Here is a 23,539-nt window from a genome sequence, read left to right as displayed (position 1 = left end):
ACTGCAGCTGCAGCCTGTGAGGATTTGCAGCCATGTTAGGTGTTTTTTTGGTCTCTCTCCCCTATCAGTAGGAAGCTTCACTTTGTGGAAGGAAGAGGAATTGTGCGCTAATCTGCCTAGCTCTGAGACCATAAGATCTCAGGCAGTTACTTAGCATTTCTGAGCCTGTTTTTCTCATCCATAACATGAGAATGTTAAGGATAAATAATAGATGTGAAAAAAAAATAGGTGTGAAAGCAGTATCGTGTTACATAAACATTACTCCCCTCCCCTGCAGTAAGCCCCCCAAAAATAACTAAACTTCTAATCAAGGATGGGTAACTGGGTACTAATCATTTCTAATGCAATTGTTATTGGAAATATAACTGAAATCTGCCCTTCTTTCTCCTCTAATTTTTTTTTCTCTTCCTCAGGTCTAATATTGACACACAAAGGCACATTGCTTAACTCTTCTGGATGGCACTCAGAGCCAAAACTATTGCTGACCACTGTGCTAGTGTGTGTGTGTTTGTGTGTGTGTGTGTGTTCAAAACTGATCCACCTTTACGTCTGATTCCTGTTAACCTCTAAAGAGAATTTGAGTATTTGAATGAATTGATGTAAAGGACTGGCCAGTACTTTTTCATCACTGAATTTAGAGTTTATATTTAGATACTGTTTTTAAGTATCTCTTTCCTGCCTACTAGTCCGCAAAGTCAGCAAGTCGTTTATGTCTGATTTTGCTCATCATCCCCTGTGCCTGACACTCAAGTATTTGTTGGCTGAAAAGATACATAGGAATTTTCCCTAAACTACCTCGCAGAAAAGTAATACCTGAGGTTGCAGCTATGTATGTCGTTTAAGTACCTAGCTATCTTGAGTGACTTAGGATAAAAAAGAGCATAGGGTGACAGAAAGAGCATGGGCTTTGGAGTCAGAAGTCTTGAGTCTCAATTCTGATTCTGCCGATGACTCTGTGACTTTAGGTAAAATGCTTTACCTTTTTAGGCTGTTTTCTAAAAATGGCTAATACCACCTTGCATTCATAGTATAAAAAAATATCTGGTATATGGGGTGCCTGGGTGGCTCAGTCTGTTAAGCATCTGCCTTCACCTCAGGTCATGAATCTGGGGTCCTGGGATCAGCCCCATGTCAGGCTCCCTCCTCACTGGGAAGTCTTCTCCCTCTGCCCCTCCCACTGCTTTGCTCGTTCATTCAAGTTGTATATAGACAAAGTTCTGAAAAAGAATACCTTTTAATGAAATTCATTAGTATTATATGGTAAAGGACCATACTGTGTCTAGGTTAAAAATTGGGGATTTATTGAAACAGGACAATTTATTGCAAAAATGAGAAATTTGCTAGGGCTTTTGTGTTGATAGTAGTAAATACCCCAGAATTTAAAATTAATCGATTGATTCAACAGTAAAATATTGTGACCCAGTTATTTGCCAAGCACCGTTCTAGGTAGTGAAGGTACAGTGATGAAAAACCGAAAGTGTCATGGAGCTTACATTCTGGTTCAGAGAGACAAACCAGACAATTTCAGATTAGAGCTGAGAACTCTGATGGAAATAAAATGGATATGTAAGAGAGTGGATTTTCAAAAAGCTACTTTATATGGGGATGTAGGTATAAATAATTACCATATCTCTGTAAAAGACTTCTGAGACCCTAGGAGAGTTGGGCAGTTTCCACTCTTCCAGTAATGAGAAATGTGGCAGTGATATCAAAAATTTTTGATGTATATTATGTTACAACTTTTGACTGACTCTTAATAAATAAAATATATCTGAATACTAAAAGAAGGAAAGGAAACATTTATTCACTGGTTGCCATGTATAGAATAACGTTAGAAACTTTTCAGATAAAAGAGTGGGCCACTCAGAGAAATGTGTTTTCTTACTTAAAATTACAGAATTCCTAGGAGCTGAAACTGTATGGTAAATAGATAGGAGAAATGCTTTAGAAGCTAAAGTGTCACACTTGTGTTGATTACTACAAGGAAAAAACCTGTCTTCCCTTTTCAGACTTCTTCACCACCACAACCAAGGAAGGATATGATATGAGGCGAGTGGACATAACTCCTTTAGAACAAAGGAAATTAACTTTTGATACCCATGCACTAGTTCAGGATTTGGAAACTCATGGTGAGAAACGGGTACCTCTTTTTTCTTTTTTTTCTTTTTTAAGATTTTATTTATTTATTTGACACAGATAGAAACAGCCAGCGAGAGAGGGAACACAAGCAGGGGAAGTGGGAGAGGAAGAAGCAGGCTCCCAGTGGAGAAGCCTGATGTGGGGCTCGATCCCAGAACGCTGGGATCACTCCCTGGGCCGAAGGCAGACGCTTAACGACTGCGCCACCCAGGCACCCCCAAAGAAACGGGTACCTCTTGAAAGAATAATATTAACAACAGTCGCAAGAAGTGAAGACAATATCATTATTATGAACAATTAAAAGTCACTTTAAATACAAGTGCCATCCATGCAGTGGAATATTCTACAGTCACAAAAATGGTGTTGAAGAATATTTATTGATATGAGAAATACTCATACTAAGTGGGGAAAAAAAAACAAATTACATGTGTAGTCTGATTTCAGTTATGTAGAAAAGAAAAACTAGTTTCCAGGCTGATAACTAAAGTTCACATGGAAGTGCAAGGACTATTTAAGAATAGCAAAAAAGAAAAACAAAAGATTACCAGATAACAAAAGATTACCAGATAGCAAAACAGTAAGTTAAATTATGTGATAGTACAGGAATAGAAAAGTAGATTAATAGAATGGCATTCAGATATAGAGATTTTTAGCAAACAAAGAAGGCATTACAAATTAGGGAAAGGAAGGGTTATTTAATAAATTGATGATACATGGCTAGCTGTTTGAAAATATAGATCAGATGCTCTTACTGAAAAATAAATTCCAGATTGATTAAAAGTCAAATGTAAAAAAAAAATGAGAGAAAAGCTACTAACAATACTAGAATATAGAATATTTAAAGACTTTTAGATTGAGGAAGCAAGACCTAAAACTCAGAAGCAGAAAAGTAAAGACTGACAGATGTGACTACTGAAATACTTAAATCTGTATATCAAAAGGTATCATTCATTCACAAAGTTAAAAATGTTAGGAACATACATGACAATGAACTTATTGCTTTAATGTACAAAGAGTTCATATGAATCAAAAAAATTTCAGTAATTTTATAAAAAATGGGCAAAGGCCATAAATAGCTCACAGAAAAATATAAATAGGCAATAAAGGTATATAAAGTTACTTGACTGAAGAAATGCAAATTTTAAGGATAAAAATGCAATGCCATTCCATTTTTTAATGCCAGTGATAAACTCAAAAGCCACTAGGATGATGCAGTGTTGATGTAGACATGGGGAAATGGATCAGTGGGAATTAAAATTATAGAGTGCTATTAGAGAATAACATAATCTGAAATTAATTGTAACTTTTTTTAAGTGAAAAATTTGATAAGGAAAGTTATTCTAGCTGTTTATGTTGATAAGGACATGCATTTTTTAAAAAAACATAAATACGTATTTGCTCTCTACAGGATTTGACAAAGCACAAGCAGAAACAATTGTATCGGCATTAACCACTTTATCAAATGTCAGCCTGGATAGTATATACAAGGAGATGGTTACTCGAGCTCAACAGGTAATATTTTCATTATTATCTGACTGTTTCATCAGACAATCGTTTTTATACTGCATCTCTGACTACCCACCCACCTCCTAAACACACCTACATCTTCCTTATACTCTACAAAGGAACCAAAGAACAAAAGGAAAACTTTAGTATCAGTATTTAAAGAGATTGAGGAGTTAGGGGAATCATAATAAAATTATGGTAACACAGAGAATGAAATTTTGTCAAATGTTTTGTTATGTGAGAAAATTATGTATTATTTGAATTATTTGAGGTGGTGGTGGTCGATGATTTTTGAAATAACTTTTTCCCCATAGAAAACCTACCACAGTAGAAAAGCTGACTTACAAGATAAAAACATTTTACTGTAGTCATGTGTAAGGTCTGGTTAACTTTCACAAAGTTAGGAAGCTGGAAGGGACATACACATGTCTGGGAACAACTTCATTAATATGCTTTAATTTGGATACACAAATCCCTACGGTCAATAATGCCGTTTACTAAGAACTTGGGATGAGAGATGAACAGAGCTGTGGATTTCTCATGTATTATCTTATGTTATTCCTCTAACAATCTGGAGAAGTAGGTAAACCGTTCTCCTTTGCCACTGAAGAGTGAATCAGCTTGAGTAATTTTTAAGAGCTGTCACTGTGGTGCTATGGAGAAAAAGCAATAATTTTATATAAAGCATAGAATAAGCTAAATGAGTTTAACTGTGGAATAATTCATAGAACTCATAACCATGAATTCACTGTTTAAGAATTTGTTTCCTTCCTATAATTTTTTATATATATATAAAAGATATATTTATATTATATATATATATTATTTATATTTATCTCCCCCCACCTTTGGAATTGACATATACTTTATTTTTACTTAGGAATTAAGATTTGTCTTCCTTTTTTTATTCCTCCTTTCCCAAGTGATGTACTATTAAAAATATGGTTTACAATTTGCAGAAATACTTTTTTTAACATTTATTATTGAAATATAGTTGATAATACAATGTTGTATTAGTTTCAAGTGTACAAAGTGGTGATTTGACAATTCTCTACAGTACTCAGTGCTCCCCCATAATATATGTAGTCACTGTCCATCACTGTACAGTGTTTTTACAATGAATGTTATTGACTGTATTCCCTATGCTGTACTTTTTATCTCTAGGATTTATTTATTTTATAACTGGAAGTTTATACTTCTTAATTCTCTTTACCTATTTCACCCATCCCCCCACTTCCACCCCTCTGGCAACCACTAGTTCTCTGTATTAATGAGTCTGTTTCTGCTTTTTGTTTTTTGTTTGTTTTGTTTCTTAGATTCTACATATAAATGAAATTATATAGTGTTTGTCTTTCTCTGTCTGATGTATTTCACTTAACATAATACCCTCTAGGTCCATCCATGTTGTAACAAATGGCCAGATCTCATTGTTTATAATTGAGTAATATTCTGTTGTATATATATATGACTTCTTCTTTATCCATTCATCTATCCATGGACACTTGGGTTGCTTCCATATCATGGCTATTGTAAATAAGGCTGCAGTAAACCTAGGGGTGCATATATCTTTTAAATTAGTGTTTTCGTTTTCTTTGGTAAATAACCCAGTAATGGAATTACTGGATCATGGTATTTCTATTTTTAACTTTTTGAGGAATCTCTATACTGTTTTTCACAGTGATTGCATCAGTCTACATTCTCACTAATAGTTCACAAGGGTTCTCTTTTTTCCACATCCTTACATTTGTTATTTTTTGTTTTGATTTTTAGCCATTCTGACTCATGTGAACTGATATCTCACTGTGGTTTTGATTTGCATTTCCCTGAGAATTAGTGATGTGAGCATCTTCATGTGTCTGTTGGCCACTGTATGTCTTCTTTGGAAAGATGCTTATTCAGTTCTTCTACCCACTTTTTTTTCATGAATAAATTCATGAATTAATTCACTGTATTTAAGAATCTGATTTTTTACATATTTCTTAATTTTTCAAATTTAGGCTTCCTTTCTCAAATAAATACTAAACAGCAGAGAAAAAATTAGGATTTCTTTCTAACATAAAATTAGAACCTTTTGCATAAAATTTCAATGCTTAAAGAGTCGTGAAGCATTGAAAGCCTTTGAAAATTTTACTATCATTTCCAACTATATTAGATTTCAGAATTAAAAGCATTCAACCCTTAGATTTCACTTACCTTTAAATTTTTGTGTGCATTATTTTAGCTTACTTTACTTAGGAGCATGACAGACTACTAAATCTACTAAAAAAAAACCCAGTCATTTAATTAATTCCCCAGAACCTCTGAGCTACTCTGAAAGAGCCAATGAAGCTATTGACTTTTTTTTTTAAGGTATAAGAAATGAATTTTCAGGTTCTTCTCAAATATAAAATCAACTCTCCACATACTCAGTGAATATTAAACTTGAAAACAAAGCACTGTAATTTATCTTTTTTTATGAAGTTTTTAATCTTCATTCCTATAAACAATGTTATATTAGTATCACATGCACAATATAGTGATTGACCAATTCTGTGTATTACTCAGTTCTCATCATGATAAATGTACACCTATTTCACCCATCTCCCCTCTTGTAACCATTAGTTCTCCATAGTTAAGGGTCTGTTGCTTTGTTTGTCTCTTTTCTTTTTTTTAGTCTTTGCTTGTTTTGTTTCTTAAATTCCACATATGAGTGAAATCACATGGTATTTGTCTTTCTCTAACTGACATATTTCACTTAGCATTGTACTCTACCTCCGTGTTGCTGTGAATGGCAAGATTTCGTTCTTTTTTTGGGTGAATAATATTCCATTGTGTGTGTGTGTCACCATATCTTCTTTATCCATTCATCAATTGATGGACACTTTGGCTGCTTTCATAATTTGGCTATTATAAATAATACTGTAGTAAACATAAGGGCACATGTATCCCTTTAAATAAGTGTTTTGTATTTTCGGGTTAAATACTCAGTAGTGTGATTACTGGTTCATAGGGTAATTCTATTTTTCATTTTTTGAGGACCCTCCATAGTGTTTTCCATAGTGGCTGCACCAGTCTGCATTCCTACCAACAGTGCAGGATTGTTCCTTTTTTCTCCACATGCTCACCAACATTTGTTAGCCATTCTAACAGGTGTGAGTTGATATTTCACTGTAGTTTGATTTGCATTTCCCTGATGATAACTGATGTTGATTAGGCATCTTTTCACGTGCCTGTTGGCCATCTGTGTATCTTCCCTGGAGAAATGTCTGTTCATGTCTTCTGCCTATTTCTTAATTGGATTATTTGATTTTGGGGGGTGCTCAAGTGTATAAGTTCCTTATATATTTTGGATACTAACCCTTTATTGGAACTGTCATTTGCAAATATCTTCTCCCATTCAGTATGTTGCCTTTTAGTTTTGTTGACTGTTTCCTTTGCTGTGCAGAAGCTTTTTACTTTGATGTAATCCCAATAGTTTATTTTTGTTTCTATTTCCCTTGCCTTGGAAGACATATCTAAAAAATGTTGCTACTGCCAATGTCAGAGAAGTTACTGCCTGTGCTCTCCTCTAGGACTTTTATAGTTTTGGGTCTTACATTTAAGTGTTTAATCCATTTTGAGTTTCTTTTTGGTATGGTGTAAGAAAGTGGTCCAGTTTCATTGTTTTGCATGTAGCTGTCCAGTTTTCCCAGTACCCTTTGTTGAAGAGGGTATCTTTTTCCCATTGCATATTGTCTCCTCCTTTGTCAAAGATTAATTGGCCATATAATTATGGGTTTATTTCTGGGCTTTCTGTTCTGTTTTTGTGCCACTACCATACTGCTTTGATTACTACAGCTTTGTAATATAACTTGAAGTCTGGAATTGTGTACCTTCACTTCCCCCCCCCCCAAGATTGATTTAACTATTCAAGGTCTTTTGTCATTCCATGCAAATTTTAGGATTGTTTGTTCTAGTACTGTGAAAAATGCTGTTGGTATTTTGATGAGGGTTGCATTAAATGTGTAGATTGCTTTGGGCAGTATAGACATTTCAACAATATTTATTCTTCCAATCCATGACCATGGAATATCTTTGCATTTCTTTTTTCTTTTCTTTTTTTTTATTTATTTGAGAGAGAATGGGGGAGAGAACATGAGCTGGGGGGGGGGGAGGAATAAGCAGACTCCCCTCTGAGCAGGGAACCCAATGCAGGGCTCACTTCCAGGACCCTGGGATCATGACCTGAGCCAACGCAGATGCTTAAACAAACTGAGCCACCCAGGCACCCCTATCTTTGCATTTCTTTGTGTTGTCTTGAATTTCTTTCATCAATATTCTAGTTTCAGAGTACAGGTCTTTCACTTCCTTGGTTAAGTTTATTCTTAGGTATTTCATTATATTTGGTGCAATTGTAAATGGGATTATCTTCTTGATTTCTCTTTCTGCTGTTTCATTATTAGTGTATAGAAATGCAACAGATTTCTGTACATTGATTTTGTATCCTACAACTTTACTGAATTCATTTATCAGTTCTGGTGGTTTTTGGTGGAGTCTTTAGGATTTTCTATATATAGTATGTTATCTACAAATAGTGAAAGTTTTCCTTACCAATTTGCATGCCTTTTATTCTTTTTTGTTGTCTGATTGCTGTGGCTAGGACTTTATTGAATAAAAGTGGTGAGAGTGGACATCCTTATCTTTTCCTCACCTCAGGGAAAAAGCTCTCGGTTTTTGCCCACTGAGTATAATGTTGGCTGTGGGTTTTTTATAAAGGTCTGTATTATGCTGAGTTATATTCCCTCTAGACCTGCTTTTTTGAAGGTTTTTATCATGAATGGGTGTTGTACTTTGTCAAATGCTTTTTCTCTATCAAAATGATAAAATGATTTTTATCCTTTCTCTTATTGATGTGATGTGTCACATTGATTAATTTGCAAATATTGAACCATCCTTGCATCCCAGAAATAAATCCCACTTGACAGTGGTGAATGGTTTTTTTAATGTATTGTTGGATTCAGTTTGCTAGTATTTTTGTTGAGGATTTTTGTATCTGTGTTCATCAGAGACATTGACCTGTAGTTCTCTTTATTTGTGGTGTCTTTAGTTTTAGTATGAGGGTAGGACTGGTGTCATAGAATGAATTTGGAAGTTTTCCTTCCTCTTCTATTTTTTGGAATAGTTTGAGAAGAGTAAGTATTAACTCACCTTCTAATATTTGGTAGAATTCACCTGTGACAAGCCATCTGGTCCTAGACTTCTGTTCATTGGGGCCTCCAATGACTGTTTATCAAATAAATACATTTTTTAAAATCTTTAAAAAAAAAAAAAAAAGTCAGACATTCAACCAAACGAGCCACCCAGGCTCCCCAGTGGTATGTCCTTTTTAACTCAACAGTGTAAATTCAGGGCAGTTGACCAATGAAATGTCATTCTGCTTGTAAAAAGTTAGGGACACAGATTTTTTTCTTAGCCCCAAATAAAAGGGGTTACCACCCCTTTAGCAATAGCAACTGTATTAGGAGATACAGATGAAGGCATTATTTTGCTGGCCAATACTAGAGTAAAGGAAAAGATGTCAGCTATGTCTCTTCCTCATAAATTACATTTAGAGGTCTCTAGCATCTTTTAATTTTGCAGCATTGTTAGTGGTCAGGAGCACTTGGATTCCTTTGGAATACGCCAGGTAAAAAGGCCTCATTTAGAATTTGATTTGGATAAGTTTGTCAAAAATACCAAAAAAGATTTTTTTAATTAATTTATTTTAGAGATAGAGAGCATGCAAGCATGGGGGGAGGGGAAGAGGGAGAGGTACAGAGAATCTTACAAGCGGACTCCACACTGTGGATGTGGGGCTTGATTCTACAACCCTGAGATGATGACCTGAGCCAAAATCAAGAGTCAGACATTTAACTGACTGAGCCATTCAGGCGCCCCAAAAATATCAAAAAAAAATTTTAAAGTACTTGCCTAAATAAGATAACAGATCATTATGAAATTTAATATTTAGAAGAGAAAGGAACTTTTACAGTCTTATTAAAAGCAGAACAAAAGTCCAAGAAAATGTTGTCCCTTTCAATAAAAAACTAAATTCTAATTTTGCAGTAGCTTTTCATATTGAAACTTAGTTTTTTAATAAGTTTATTTTCATGTTAACCAGCTTGACCACACATTAAAATTCCTTTTAAATGGTTCCTTTTTTCACAAATCTTCTATAATTATTTTTTCTACATTCTAGTTCTGTCCTGTGTTTAGTAATTAATGGTTTAGTATTTGTCTTACTTGGAAATGATCTAGAGATTTAATGAATTTAACTCATCATTTAATTTAACAAAACTTTAAGGTTTTACACTACCAAAGAGATTTGGGGAGACTATTTTGGTTTTTGTTTTTTGTTTTGTTTTTTGTTTTTTAAAGATTTATTTATTTATTTGACAGAGAGCCAGTGAGAGAGGGAACACGAGCAGGGGGAATGGGAGAGGAAGAAGCAGGCTCCCAGCGTAGGAGCCTGACATGGGGCTCGATCCCAGAACGCTGGGATCATGCCCTGAGCCGAAGGCAGACGCTTAACAACTGAGCCACCCAGGCGCCCCTGGGGAGACTATTTTGAAAGGTTATCTAAAACTTTTATTTACTTGTTCTTAACAGTTGTATTTAAATTACTTACAAAAACTTCATTAAATCTTAGAAAAAGTCAGGGCACCTGGTGGCTCCGTCAGTTAAATGCCTGCCTTCAGCTCGGGTTGTGATCCTGGGGTCCTGGGATCGAGTCCCACATCGGGATCCCTGCTCATTGGGGAGCCTGCTTCTCTCTCTGTCCCTTCTCCCCTCCCCCCACGCAGGCATGCATTCTCTCTCGAAAAATAAATAAGTAAATAAATAAAAATACTTTTAAAAAATCTTAGAAAAAGCCATTATCCAAAGCTGCTGTTTTCTTGTGTGATATCTTCTTGAGGAGGCAGTCTAACAGCCTCTAAATGCTCGACTTCTGTCCACCAATTTTTGTGGCTTTTTGGCCTCCTACATACATGCTAGCAAGAGCCTTTATGTACATAAAACAAGACAAACGCGCACCTGAACATATTGGAAGTACTGTTTCCTGGCCACAAGGCCCTGTGTGCACCATAAGCAATTCCCCTACATCCCTGCTGGGGTTTTCCACATGTGGAATTGTGGTCTGAAAGCCTTGGCTCCTAGAAGACCCTTCTGCCGGCTCAACTGGGCTCCAGCATAGCCATCTGCCATTTCAAGCTGACCTGCCTTGTAAGTGAAAGCCAATTAGGTCAGGAGCTGAACTGAAAAACACAAAAACAAAAAGAGAGAGAGTAAAGGTCAGAAACAAGAGGAAATTACCACAGCCCTCGGAAACAGCAAGAAAGACTGTGAACTCAGAGGATTTGCTGGTACCATGTCTGTGTTTCTCATTCTTGAATGCTGCCAGAAGTTTGCCTCGGTTTCCCTCGCTGCCACCAATGACTAAATAACAAAAATTCAACCCAGTAATTTTTTTTTTTTTTTTTAAGTAAGCTCTATGCCTAGTGTGAGGCTTGAACCCATGACCCTGAGATCAGGAGTTGTATGTTCTACCAACTGAGCCAGCCAGGCACTGTTCAACGAAGTAGATTAAAGATCTACTTGGCTTTATTAAATGATTCATAAATCGGACAACAGCTCATTTGGCAAGTCCAATGTGGCTCTGAGGAGTTGTACAAAATGGAAGGTTTTTATAGGAGGGTGAGGCAAGAAAGTTATTAGGAAAAGTAAAGGATTGTCCCTTAGGGGAAAAGCAAAGGGTCTTATGTAGATAACCTCATCTTTCCTTAAGGGTGGAGTGTGTCCATTTGGCATACTCATTGGCACTGATCAAAAATTCCTAACCAGTTAAGACTGTATTTCTGGGGGAGGTTGAAACTACAGTGAGATTAGGTATTAAGCCCCAGTTTGGGACACCAAACTGACACCATTTGGAGGCTGTGGTTTTAACAATCTTGTTGAATTTTTTGTTGTTGTTTTGTTTTCTTTGGGCAGATACCCAGTAGTGGAATTACTGGATCATATGGTATTTCTATTTTTCATTGTTTGAGGAACCTCCATACTGTTTTCCACAGTGGCTGCACCACTTTTTATTTGCACAAACGGTGCATGAATTCAGATCCTCTGCCCATTTTTTTTCCTTTACCCATTTTTTCGTTGGATTTTCTTGGTGTTTTGTTTTTTGTATATTTTGGATCTTAACTCCTTTTTTTTTTTTTTTTTTAAGATTTTATTTATTTATGTGACAGAGAGACAGCCAGCGAGAGAGGGAACACAGCAGGGGGAGTAGGAGAGGAAGAAGCAGGCTCCCAGCGGAGGAGCCTGATGTGGGACTCGATCCCGAAACGCCGGGATCACGCCCTGAGCCGAAGGCAGACGCTTTTTAACAACTGCGCTATCCAGGCGCCCCCCTGGATCTTAACTCCTTATCACTCCTTATATCATTTGCATATATATTCTCTTACTAGGTTGCCTTTTTGTTTTGTCGATGGTTTCCTTTGCTGTGCAGAAGATTATTTTGATGTAGTCCCAATAGTTTTTGTTTCCCCTGCCTTAGGAGACATACCCATAAGTATGTTGCTAAGGCTAATGTCAAAGAAAGTACTGCCATGTTTTCATCTCGGAGTTTTATTGTTTTATTTAGGTCTTTAATACATTTTGAGTTTATTTTTGTGTATGGTAAGAAAGTGGTCCAGTTTCATTCTTTTGCATGTAGCTATCTCGTTTTCCTAGCACCATTTATAGAAAAGATTGTCTTTTCCTCCATTGTATATTCTTGTCCTTCTTTGTTGTAGATTAATTAATTTACTGTAGAAGTGTGTGTTTATTTTTGGGCTTTCTACTCTGTCCTTTTGATCTATGTGTCTGTTTTTGTGTCAGTACCATGCTGTTTTTATTACAATAGTTTAATAGTATATCTTGAAATCTGGAATTGTGACACCCCCAGCTTTGTTCTTAAGATTGCTGCGGCTGTTTGAGGTCCTTTGTCATTCTACACAGTTTTAGGGTTATTCCAGTTCTATGAAAGATGCAACTGGTATTTTGATAGGGATTCCACTGAATTTGTAGATTGCTTTGGGTAGTATGGACATTTTAACAATACAAATTTTTCCAGTCCATGAGCATGGAATATCTTTCCTTTTCTGTGTGCCATCTTCAAATTCTGTCATCAGTATCTTAAAGATTTCAGAGTACAGGTCTTTCAGCTCCTTGGTTAAGTTTAGTCCTAGGTATTCTTTTTGGTGCAATTGTAAATGGAATTGTTTTCTTTATTTCTCTGCTACTTTGTTACTAGTGTATAGAAATGCAACTGATTTCTGGGTATTACTTTTCAATCTTGTAACTTTACTGAATTCATTTATTATTCCTAATAGGGTTTGTGGGTTTTTTGTTGTTGTTGTTGTTTGGTGGAGTTTAGGGCTTCGGGTTTTCTGTGTATAGTTTTAGGATTTTCTTTGTATAGTTTCAGGTCATTTGCAGATAGTGACAGTTGTACTTCTTCCTCACCAATTCTGCGCCTTTTCTTTTTGTTGTCTGATAGCTGTGGCTAGGACTTCCAGTACTGTGTTGAATGAAATAGGTGAGAGGGACATCTTCATCTTGTTCCTGATCTTAGAGGAAAAACTCTCCCTTATTCACCATTGAGTATGACATTAGCTGTGGGTTTGTCATACATGGCTTTTATTATGTTGAGGTATGTTCCCTCTATACCCACTCTGTTGAGAGTTTGTATCGTGAATGGGTGCTTTATTTTGTCAAATGCTTGTCTTTGCATCTGTTAAGATGATCATATGGTTTTTATCCTTCCTTTTGTTAATGTGATGTATCACACTGATGAGTTTATGAATACTGAACCATCCTTGCATCCCAGGAATAAATCAGACTTGATCTTGGTAAATGATCCCCTTAATGTATTGTTGAATTCAGTGTGCTAATATTTTTTGAGAATTTTGCACCTGTGTTTATCAGAGATACAGGCCTGTTTTCTTTTTTTGGTAGTGTCTTTGACTGGTTTTGGTATCAGGGTAATGCTGGCCTCATAGAATGGATCTGAAAGTTTTCTGTTCTATTTTTTGGAATATTTTGGGTAGAACAGGTGTTAACTCTTGCTTAAATGTTTGGTAGAATTCACCTGTGAATCTGTCTAGTCCTGGACTTTTGTTTGTTGGGGGTTTTTTGATTATCAGTTCAATTTCATTACTAGTAATTGGTCTGTTCAGATTTTCTATTTCTTCCTGATTCAGTTTTGGAAGTTTATATATTTCTAGAAATTTGTGTATTTCTTCTAGGTTGTCCACTCCACTGGCATGTAATTTTGTAGTATTCTGTTCTAATCTTTTGTTTCTGTGGTGTCAGTTGTTACTTACCCTCTTTCGTTTGTTTTTTTTTTTAAAGATTTTATTTATTTATTTGACACAGACAGCCAGTGAGAGAGACAGCCAGTGAGAGAGAGACAAGCAAGGGGAGTGGGAGAGGAAGAAGCAGGCTCATAGCAGAGGAGCCTGATGTGGGGCTCGATCCCATAACGCCGGGATCACGCCCTGAGCCGAAGGCAGACGCTTAACCGCTGTGCCACCCAGGCGCCCCTCGTTTTTTTATTTTATTTGTGTCCTCCTGCTTTTTTTCTTGATGAGTCTGGCTAAAAGTTTATCACTTTTGTTTATCTTTTCAAAGAACCCGTTCTTGGTTTCATTATTCTTTTTCTATTGTTTTTTCAAGTCTCTATTTCATTCATTTTACTCTCATTATTTTCTTCCTTCTACCAATTTTGGGTCTATTGTCTTTTCTAGTTCCTTTACATGGAGGGTTAGATTATTTATTTAAAACTTTTCTTGTTTCTTGAGGTAGGCTTGTCATTATGCATCTCCTTCTTAGAACTGCTTTCACTGTGTCCCAAAGATTTTGAACCATTGTGTTTCATTTTCATTTGTCTCCATGTATTTTTTTTTCCTCTTTGATTTCTTCATTGACCCATTGGATGTTTAGCATGTTGTTAACCTCCATGTGTTTGTTTCTTCCACTTTTATTCTTGTGATTTATTTCAAGTTTCATACTGTTAAGGTTGGAAAAGATTACTATGATTTCAGTCTTATTAAATTTAGTGAGACTTGTTTTGTGGTCTCACATGTGATCTGTTCTGGAGAATGTTGTTACATGTTCCCTTGAAAAGAATATACAGTCTGTTGTTTGAGGGTACATATCTTTTAAGCCCATCTGGTCTAATATGTTGGTTGAAAGACCACTGTTTTCTTATTTATTGTCATTCTGTATGATCTCTCCATCGTTGTAAGTGGGGTATTAAAGTCTCCCAGAATTATATTACTGTCAGTTTCTCCCTTTATCTATTAATATTTGCTTTATGTATTATTAGGTGCCCCAGTGTTGGGTGCATAGATATTCATAATTGTTATATCCTCTTGTTGGATTGATCCCTTTATTACCATGTAATGTCCTTGTTTGTCTCTTATTACAGTCTTTGTTTTAAAGTCCATTTTTATTGATTTAATTATTGCTACTCTGGCTTGCTTTTGTTCCCGCCCCCCCCCCACATCACTTTGCATAGAGTATCTTTTTCCATCCCTTCACTTTTTGTGTGTTTCTTTAGTACTGAGGTGAGTCTCTTGTAAACTGCACAGAGATGGGTCTTTTTTTAATCAAATCTGTCACCCTATGTCTTTTGATTGGAACACTTAGACCATTTCATTTAAAGTAATTATTGATACATATGTTCTTTTGGCCATTTTGTTGCTTTTGTAGTTCTTCTCCATTCCTTTCTTGGTCACTTGCTCTCACTCCTTATGATTGATGACTTTCTTTAGTGTTTTGCTTAGCTTTCTTTCTCTTTATTTTTTGTGTATCTCTTCCAGGTTTTATTTTTTGTGTATCTCTTCCAGGTTTTAGGTTTTAGGTTTGCCATAAAGTTCATCTATGACATCCTAAGTATTTAGCAGTCTATATTAAGTTGGTGGTTATTTAAATTCAAACCCATTCTAAAAGAAACTCATTCTTATATCTTCCTCCTCCACATTTTATGTATATGTTGTCATGTTTTATATCTTTTTAGTTTGTGAGTCCCCTTCACTGATTTTTAAATATAATTGACTTTACTTCTATCTTTTAATCTTCCAAACTCACAAGTGTTTATTGTACTACCTTTACTTTTACTCATGAAAGTTTTTCATTTCATAATTTGCTTCTAATTATGACCTCTTCTTTTCCCCTCCAAGAAATCATTTTGTGTTTTTTTTAAGGTCTCTAATGGTGATGAACTTTTTAAACTTTTCTTTGTCTGGAAAACTCATCCAATTCTGAATGATAACCTTGCTGGGTAGAGTATTCAGGTTGCAGGTTTTTACAACTTGAAGCACTTTGAGTATATCATACTGTTCCCTTCTGGCCCATACAGTTTCTGTGGGGAAATCAACTTAGTGTCTTGGATTTCCTTTGTATGTAATTCATTGCTTCTCTTTTTCTGGTTTTAAACTTCTCTCTTTAATGTTTGACATTTTAATTATTATTTGTGATATGGACTTCCTTGGGTTCATCTTGTTTAGTACTTCTCTGCACTTCTTGAACCTAGAGGTCTGTTTCCTTCCCCAGATAAGGGAGGTTTTCATCTATCATTTCTTCATATAACTTATCTGCCGCCCCCTCCTTTTCTCCTTCTGGCACCCCTATAATGCAATTTTTTTTTTGCTTGATGTTGTCCAAGAGATCCCTTAACCCATCCCTATTTTTTTTTTCTTTTTACTGTTCAGCTTGGGTTCTTTCCATTACTCTTTTCCATATCACTAATCAGTTCTTTTCCATCCTCTAATCTGTTGATTCCCTTTAGTTTATCTTTCATTTCAGTTATTGTGTTCTTCAACTCTGATTGGTTTTTAATTTTCTGTCTCTTTGTTCAAGCTCTGAGTTTATCCACCCCAGTGTCCATCCAGTCTTGTGGGCATCTTTATGTCCATAATTTTGAACTATTTATCAAGCATATTTCTTAGTTTCCATTCTATTTAGTCCTGTTTCTGAAGTTTGGGCTTTGTTTGAAGCGGACTCCTTTGTCTCCTACTTTTGCTTTACTTTGTTTGTTTCTGTGAATTACATGCAACAGCTACTTTTCCAAAGTAGAGTGATAGTGTGTAGTCATCCCCTGTGGAGAATGTGTGCCTAGTGACTTCAGCTGGCTTTCCGAATGAGTGGATGTTGTGGGCTTGGGTCCTGGGGCACTTCATGTTAAGGCCACTTTGTTGGGATGTCAGAACCAAAGTGGATACAGGCCAGGACAGTCTCATGGCTCTGCATGTAGAGTGCACCCTGGCCAGACAGCTGGTGCTGTAGTGGGTATTGTCTGGAGGCAGCCCCAGGGTGATTGCCTGGTAATACCAACCGCTGAAGCTGAAGCAGTTCCACTCTGGGCAGCTTGGGGCTCTCCATGGAGCTAGTGCCCTGGCAGGACAGCTTAAGCTTAAGTGAGAATGGGCGTGGATGGTCCAGAGACTCTCTCTGCAGAGGGAGAATAGCTGATGCTGAAATGAGTGCAAGCCAGGGGTTCCCAAGACCCTTCATGCAGGTGGCACCCTGATTGGGTGTGAGCTAATTTGGAAGGTCCTGGGATCTTCTGAGCTGGGGGTGTCCTGGCAAGTTATCTGGAGGTGAAGTGGTGGGGGCCTGGATTATTCTGGGATGCTTTGCACCTGTGTCACCTTGGCAGGTCAGCTGTTGTGAACACTAACCATGGGTGTTCCGGTGTGGTCTCCCCTGGGGCCACCTTCACGGACACTGTGTTGGTTTGGGCTAGGGGCCTAGCTGAGGTGGTAGGCTGGCTATGGTGCCCAGAGCCTGCTCTTGTCTGTGCTCTCAAGGTGGACTGGGAAGATAAACAGTGGTGCTCACCAGCCCCTCCAAAGCAGAGAATTCCAGCAGCTCCCACACTGCTTGGCAGAGTTCTAGGGCTGGATCTTTCCTATTCTAGTTACCCTTTGAAACCTCATTGTTTTTTCTGTATCCCAGGGCAGACAGATCTGCTCATGGTCATTCAGTACTATCCCTCTCCACCATGGTTCTCAGTGCGGGGATTGGCGGTTCCCTTCTTGACTGTCTCTCTTACCTTTCTATATGTGGTATATCTTTTGCTGTGCAGAAGGTGTTCGGTTAGCCCTGTGTTGTTCTTCAGGAGGAAATGCTTTATAAATAGGTGTAGATTTGGTATGTCCATGGAGGAAGTGAGTTCAGGGTCCTCCTGTATGGCAACCTTGGACTGGAACCTCCTTTTCATTTTGATAGTACTGGTTTCATATGGTTTGGTTTGGTTTAGTTAGCCAAGCAACATTATACCTTGTAGCATAACAACAGAGTCTTTTACATTCCATGAAAACAATTCTGTGTAAGGTGATGGTATTCCATATCACTAGGTTATTTTAATTTTGCTTTCCAGGAAATAACAGTACAACAACTTATGTCTCATTTGGACTCCATCAGGAAAGACATGGTCATCCTAGAGAAAAGTGAATTTGCAAATCTGAGAGCAGAGAATCAGGTGATACAAGTTTCAGTTTATTACTAATAACTGATTTCACATGTATTCCACTTGGTAAAGCTTAGGACCAAATAATGATTTTATGTGGTCATGTAATAATTATCAAGTTTCTATATCAAAATATACTACATGTTTAACCATAACAGGTATTGCTATGTATAACTCATAGTTTCTTGACCAAAGAATAAGAATTATACCTTACACATGTAAAAGTCACGTGGAAGGGAAAATCTTTGAGCTCTATATTTATTATATAAAATTTCTCATAGAGCACAACATAATGTTCTCAGAATTTAAAACACTTGACATTTACCACTTTATGTGAATCTGTACTAATTTTTGTCAGTTAAAACTTTCCATACTTCAGTTGGAATTTTGTTCGCTAGCTTAAATATTATTAGAGTATCAGTCATGGTTTAGAAGTAAAATAACTAGAAAAAATACATTTTTTTACTGTTCATAAGAATTTTTTGAATATGAGAGATATTACTTTCCTTTTTTGTCTAGTGTTAGTTAATGCTTGATTAGAAATCTGTAGAGATCGTCCAGTTTTTGCTAATGCAGCGTTTCAGATTTGTTGAGTCAATCATGCTATCAGTATTTGGCATAATGGCAATTGCATGTGATTTTTCTTATACCTAGAAAATGAAAACTGAATTGGAACAAGTTAAGCAGCAACTGATAGTAAGTTTAAGTACTTTTCTCACTATAGAATATTTTATTAATTTCAGAACAAACATGATGAGATTGCTTTTTAAATATTTTGGTTTTCTTTAAAGAATGAAACCAGTCAAATCAGAGCAGACAATAAACTGGACATCAACCTAGAAAGGAGCAGAGTAACTGATATGGTAATGTGCTTTCTTGGTAACTTATTCCTTTATCATTCCTTCTAGTCTTTTTTTTTTTAACCTCCTGATTCATCATATCCTTTAGTTTACAGATCAAGAAAAGAAACTTATGGAAGCAACCACAGAATTTACCAGCAAGGTAAACTAGTATGTAAAAATGTCTTTTATGCCACTCTCATGTGTAATTGCTTTTATGTGTCCTACCTGAACTGTGACCTCTGTCAGAATCTAGCTTTCCAGGTAACATAGTTTGTAACTAAATTATTTTTATAAACAAAAGAACTATTTTTTGAAAGACAAGGATTCACAATTAGCATTTAAATGAAGGCAGAGGCTCAATTAAATGCCTTAAAGTTTTTAAAACAGGAAATATTTATTGAGTGCTTATGATGTATCAGATACTGTTTTATTGGCTTCTATTAATTCTCCTTATCAGCCTCTGAATTAGGCCCTCTCTATTCCCATTTTACCAGTTCTTGGAAAATGAGGCACAGGGAGGTTAAAGACACTTAACTAATAAGTGGTGGAGCTAGAATGTGAACCTGGATTCCAAACTCCATTCTCTACAACTGTTTTCCTTCTCCTAATCCTAAATTGTAATCCTTGTTTAATCTCTGTGGCTTGAGTAAAACCCAGCTTTTTGACTCAGCCTACAAAAGCTATTTGGTCTGTGTTCTAAGAGAAGAGACATAACTCTTTTTTGTTGTTTTTAAGATTTATTTATTTTAGAGTGCAAGCCAGAGAGAGAGGGAGGGTCTTTTTTTTTTTAATTAATTAATTATTTATTTGGCAGAGACATCGAGAGAGGGAACACAAGCAAGGGGAGTGTGAGAGGGAGAGGCAGGCTTCCCGCCAATCAGGGAGCCCAATACGGGGCTCGATCCCAGGACCCTGGGATCATGATCTGAGCCGAAAGCAGACGCTTAATGGGCTGAGCCACCCAGGCACCCCAGGGAGGGAGAGTCTTAAGCAGACTCTGTGCTGAGCTCAGAGCCACAGGCAGGGCTTAATTTCACCACCTAAGCCAAAACCAAGAGTAGGCAGCTTAAATTACTGTGCCACCCAGGTGCCTCGAGACATCTCTCTTTCCTAATTATAATTAAATAGAAGGAAAGGTCTCATTTGTCTTTCCAAGTATTGTGTTCTTTTCTTGGCCAATAAAAGAGATAAACCAGGAAATAAAAATCTCTCAGAGCTAATTTCTGAGCTCCATATGCCATCTTATCTCTCTTCCTACCCCTTTGCCCCTATACGCATAGCATTTGGTGTTACCCAACAAAAGCATTTCTGCCCTTCCCTTTAATACTTGTGGCAGTTCACATTATAAATATGGTTGAGTTTTTTCTTTAAATTGTGCAGCAGTTTTAACTGTAATGTCCTAAGGATTTTATACACACACAGTGTTTATAGTTCTATGACTAAAATTTTTCCTTTCCCTCTTAGTTTATTATATATTTTAGGTCTCAGATTTTTTTACTATGAGGCTTTTAGTAGAATGTACCCAAAAAATGATAACCCAAAGAAATGAATATTAATGATCTCCAAATATCAAAAGTAGAATATTTGTCAGTTTGTAATGTTCATATAATGTTGTTTCTATCACTCTGCTTTTGCTGTTTCCCCAGTTAAGACTTTTGCAATACAAAGTTAGCCTATAAGTAAGGGTTTCTAATGTAAATGTTTCTGTCCATAATACATAGGGACAGAATTTGTCTCATTCTTATTTACTGCAGGATACCAAAACCAGAAGTATTATTTCCGAGACTAGTAATAAAATCGACACTGAAATTGCTTCTTTGAAAACACTGATGGAGTCAAACAAGCTTGAGACAATTCGTTACCTTGCAGGTAAGGTAATTAGCTACTTTGTCAAAAAAACAAAATTCAGTGGAGTCAATCTGAAGATCTAATTGGTTTTTTTAAATGATTTAGGCACCCTCTTACCTAGCAAGTAGAGGGAATGGAAGCTCAGTGTATTGTACAAAATGGAAGGTTTTTATAGGAAGGAAAGTGGGGCAAGAAAGTTAGTGGCCAAAGAAAAGGATTGTTCCAGGCAAGGTCACTTTCCCATGAGGATGAAAAACAAGGGGTCTTATACAGATTACCCTCTGGGAGAAGGGAGAGGGCCTATGTGGCAGACCCATTATCACTAATCGGAAGATTTCCAACTGATCAGTTAAGACTACATTTCTGGGAAAGTTTGAAACTGCAGTTAATGGTGGTATTAAGCCCTGGCTTGCAGACTAAGCCTGAATGAGGCCATTTGGGGCCTTTGGTTCAACAGTATCCCCATTTGATCAATCTCAGCTTAACAGAAAAATGTGATCAAAATTTATGGCATTAGTGCTGCTCTCAGTTACCACTATTTTGTTGTTCTTTTCTCTGGTATTATCGGGAAGGAAGAATGTCCTTTGCTCTTCTAGCTAAGAAATTGACATGAGATAGATTAACAGGAGAAAACAGACATGAAATTCCAAGGACATTCAGGCAGTGAGGCTTATATGAATGACATCCTGAGCTAAGGATTGGGGAGGGGGTCTGGGGATATAAAGGGAAGGACAGCCATTGGCCAGAAGGTGAGAGGAGATGTTTGGAAAATAAAGGTTGCTATTACACAAGTAAGCATCTTAGGTAAAGAGGAATCTCAGTAGCTCTGTCCTGGTACAGGCTGTCCTTTCTATAAATGTAAACTTAGGCAGTTGATGGGGAGGTTTTCCTATGATTGCTTTTAACTCAAAGTAATGTTCATGGACGAAGTGGCCCATCTAGGGCAGCCTGCCCTTGACACCTGAAGTTCCCTCTGAAACTTCAGGGAAGTTTTCAGCATTTAAAGTTGAGCCCTGGTAGACTGTTCCATCTTGTTGAACCAGTCAGTGCTGGCAATAGATCAGCTCTGTTACAGTCTCACTTCAGGAGGCCATAATGCACATATATTCTCAAAGTTATACCTGTGATTTAATTAAACAACTAATCAAGTGTTCTGTTTCTCTCAGAACAAAAGAAAACAATGGTCAATGATTGGATCAAATTTTCTGAGTTCTGAGGGTAGCCAGTCACGACTTCGAGATGTCAGGCTGGACGCATCTTCAGTTGGAGTGGGAGCAAGCAGTGATGGTCTGACAGATTTTCCTGGTTTAAAGTTCAGGTGCTCTGATCTTTTGAGGGGCCCCTAGAACAACAGGCATGCAGGTTGTCTAGATTTGAGGTAGTGTGATTTTTCTGAAGGTTACATCAAGTTGTTTTTATTTGGTTTGCAGGGCTTCAGGGTAAAGGGCAGTTTTAGTTCTCAAATGATTCCAACTCAGAAAGGTTGGAGAAAAATTGAAAATACTAGTTTAGAGAGTTATAGCCAGTCATTGGAGGAAACTAGAGATAATCTGGATCGAGACCAGTTTTTGATGAACAGTAGAAAAATCTAATACACAGGTGTGTTTTTCTTTCTGTAATCACCATTTCTACCAAAGATAGCCCAATTGACACTAATTGATTTACAAGGTAAGTTTAGTTGTAAAAGAACATGGCCTGACTAATTTACGTAAGTGTGGCAAGAAGAGCAGTTGACCATATAGGCTCTTTAAACCTGCTTTGCTGGAACTATTCATAAGATAGCTCCAGATTAAATTTTCAATAGCCTCTCAAATACTTGCTGTCAGACTTCACCTGAAGTTCCTACAGATTTGGGTGAATTCTTCTGTTCTCAAGTTTCCTGCATTGGTCAGGAAATGATCTTTACTCACCTGGTAAAGCTGCTGGGAACTCTGTAAGCAATAGTTATCAGGCTGATATTTCCAAGGGGGCTTATTATAGGCTCCATAAAGTCCTTAAAGCTGTCTGGTCATTTCTGGGTCTGTAAGCCTATGTCCAAAATACGACATTCCAGTCAAAACCTTGATAATATAACCAGTTTTCCCATTGTGTCCTGTTACAAGGAGAATAGATTCTTATTTAAATTATGCAAATATACTTCCATGAAAATAGAATACTCACTGGGTTTCTGAATGCTGGAGGGATTGGATAGGGAGAAAAAAATAAATGTTTCAAATTGCTGTGAATCTTTTTTTTTTTTTTTTTAAAGATTTTATTTTATTTATTTGACAGAGAGAGAGACAACCAGTGAGAGAGGGAACACAAGCAGGGGGAGTGGGAGAGGAAGAAGCAGGCTGCCAGCAGAAGAGCCTGACGTGGGGCTCGATCCCAGAACTCCGGGATCACGCCCTGAGCCGAAGGCAGACACTTAACAATTGAGCCACCCAGGCGCCCCTCAAATTGCTGTGAATCTTAAGTTAGCTTAAGGAAAAGTTTCCTTCAACCTGGAAAAACAAACCATTTTAAAAAGTCAGCAGTGTTTCAAAGTCAAAAATAAGTCTCCGGGCGCCTGGGTGGCACAGCGGTTAAGCGTCTGCCTTCGGCTCAGGGCATGATCCCAGTGTTATGGGATCGAGCCCCACATCAGGCTCCTCCACTATGAGCCTGCTTCTTCCTCTCCCACTCCCCCTGCTTGTGTTCCCTCTCTCGCTGGCTG

General features: G+C 37.1%; 2 protein-coding genes across 7 annotated transcripts in view; one reads left to right on the top strand and one right to left on the bottom strand.

Annotated features, from left to right (window-relative positions):
- The window catches only part of CCDC90B (coiled-coil domain containing 90B), a 41,933-nt gene that overhangs the window by 4,248 nt on the left and 14,146 nt on the right, over nucleotides 1-23,539 (top strand). For 5 of the 6 annotated variants that reach the window (XR_006782986.2, XM_045815649.2, XM_045815646.2 and 2 more), the window contains exons 2-8: nucleotides 2,010-2,129; nucleotides 3,548-3,651; nucleotides 18,065-18,166; nucleotides 18,809-18,850; nucleotides 18,946-19,017; nucleotides 19,103-19,156; nucleotides 20,751-20,865. Coding sequence is in view for 5 of the 6 variants with exons in the window: in XM_045815646.2 (XP_045671602.1) it covers nucleotides 2,010-2,129; nucleotides 3,548-3,651; nucleotides 18,065-18,166; nucleotides 18,809-18,850; nucleotides 18,946-19,017; nucleotides 19,103-19,156; nucleotides 20,751-20,865 (609 nt within the window). In the remaining variant the exon portion in view is untranslated. The remainder of the gene's footprint in view (nucleotides 1-2,009; nucleotides 2,130-3,547; nucleotides 3,652-18,064; nucleotides 18,167-18,808; nucleotides 18,851-18,945; nucleotides 19,018-19,102; nucleotides 19,157-20,750; nucleotides 20,866-23,539) is intronic. The other variant, XM_045815648.2, reaches the window with a different exon arrangement.
- Nucleotides 19,775-23,539, bottom strand: part of ANKRD42 (ankyrin repeat domain 42) — a 78,755-nt gene continuing 74,990 nt past the window's right edge. Inside the window, exon 14 of the mRNA XM_087868529.1 lies at nucleotides 19,775-22,872. The gene's annotated coding sequence lies outside the window, so the exon portion shown is untranslated. The remainder of the gene's footprint in view (nucleotides 22,873-23,539) is intronic.

Source organism: Ursus americanus, chromosome 16, assembly GCF_024610735.1.
Source record: "Ursus americanus isolate L20-20 chromosome 16, mUrsAme1.1.p, whole genome shotgun sequence".
Classification (NCBI taxonomy): domain Eukaryota; kingdom Metazoa; phylum Chordata; class Mammalia; order Carnivora; family Ursidae; genus Ursus; species Ursus americanus.
The sequence above is the reverse complement of the archived record's forward strand: the minus strand, read 5'-3'. Positions and strand labels throughout refer to the sequence as shown.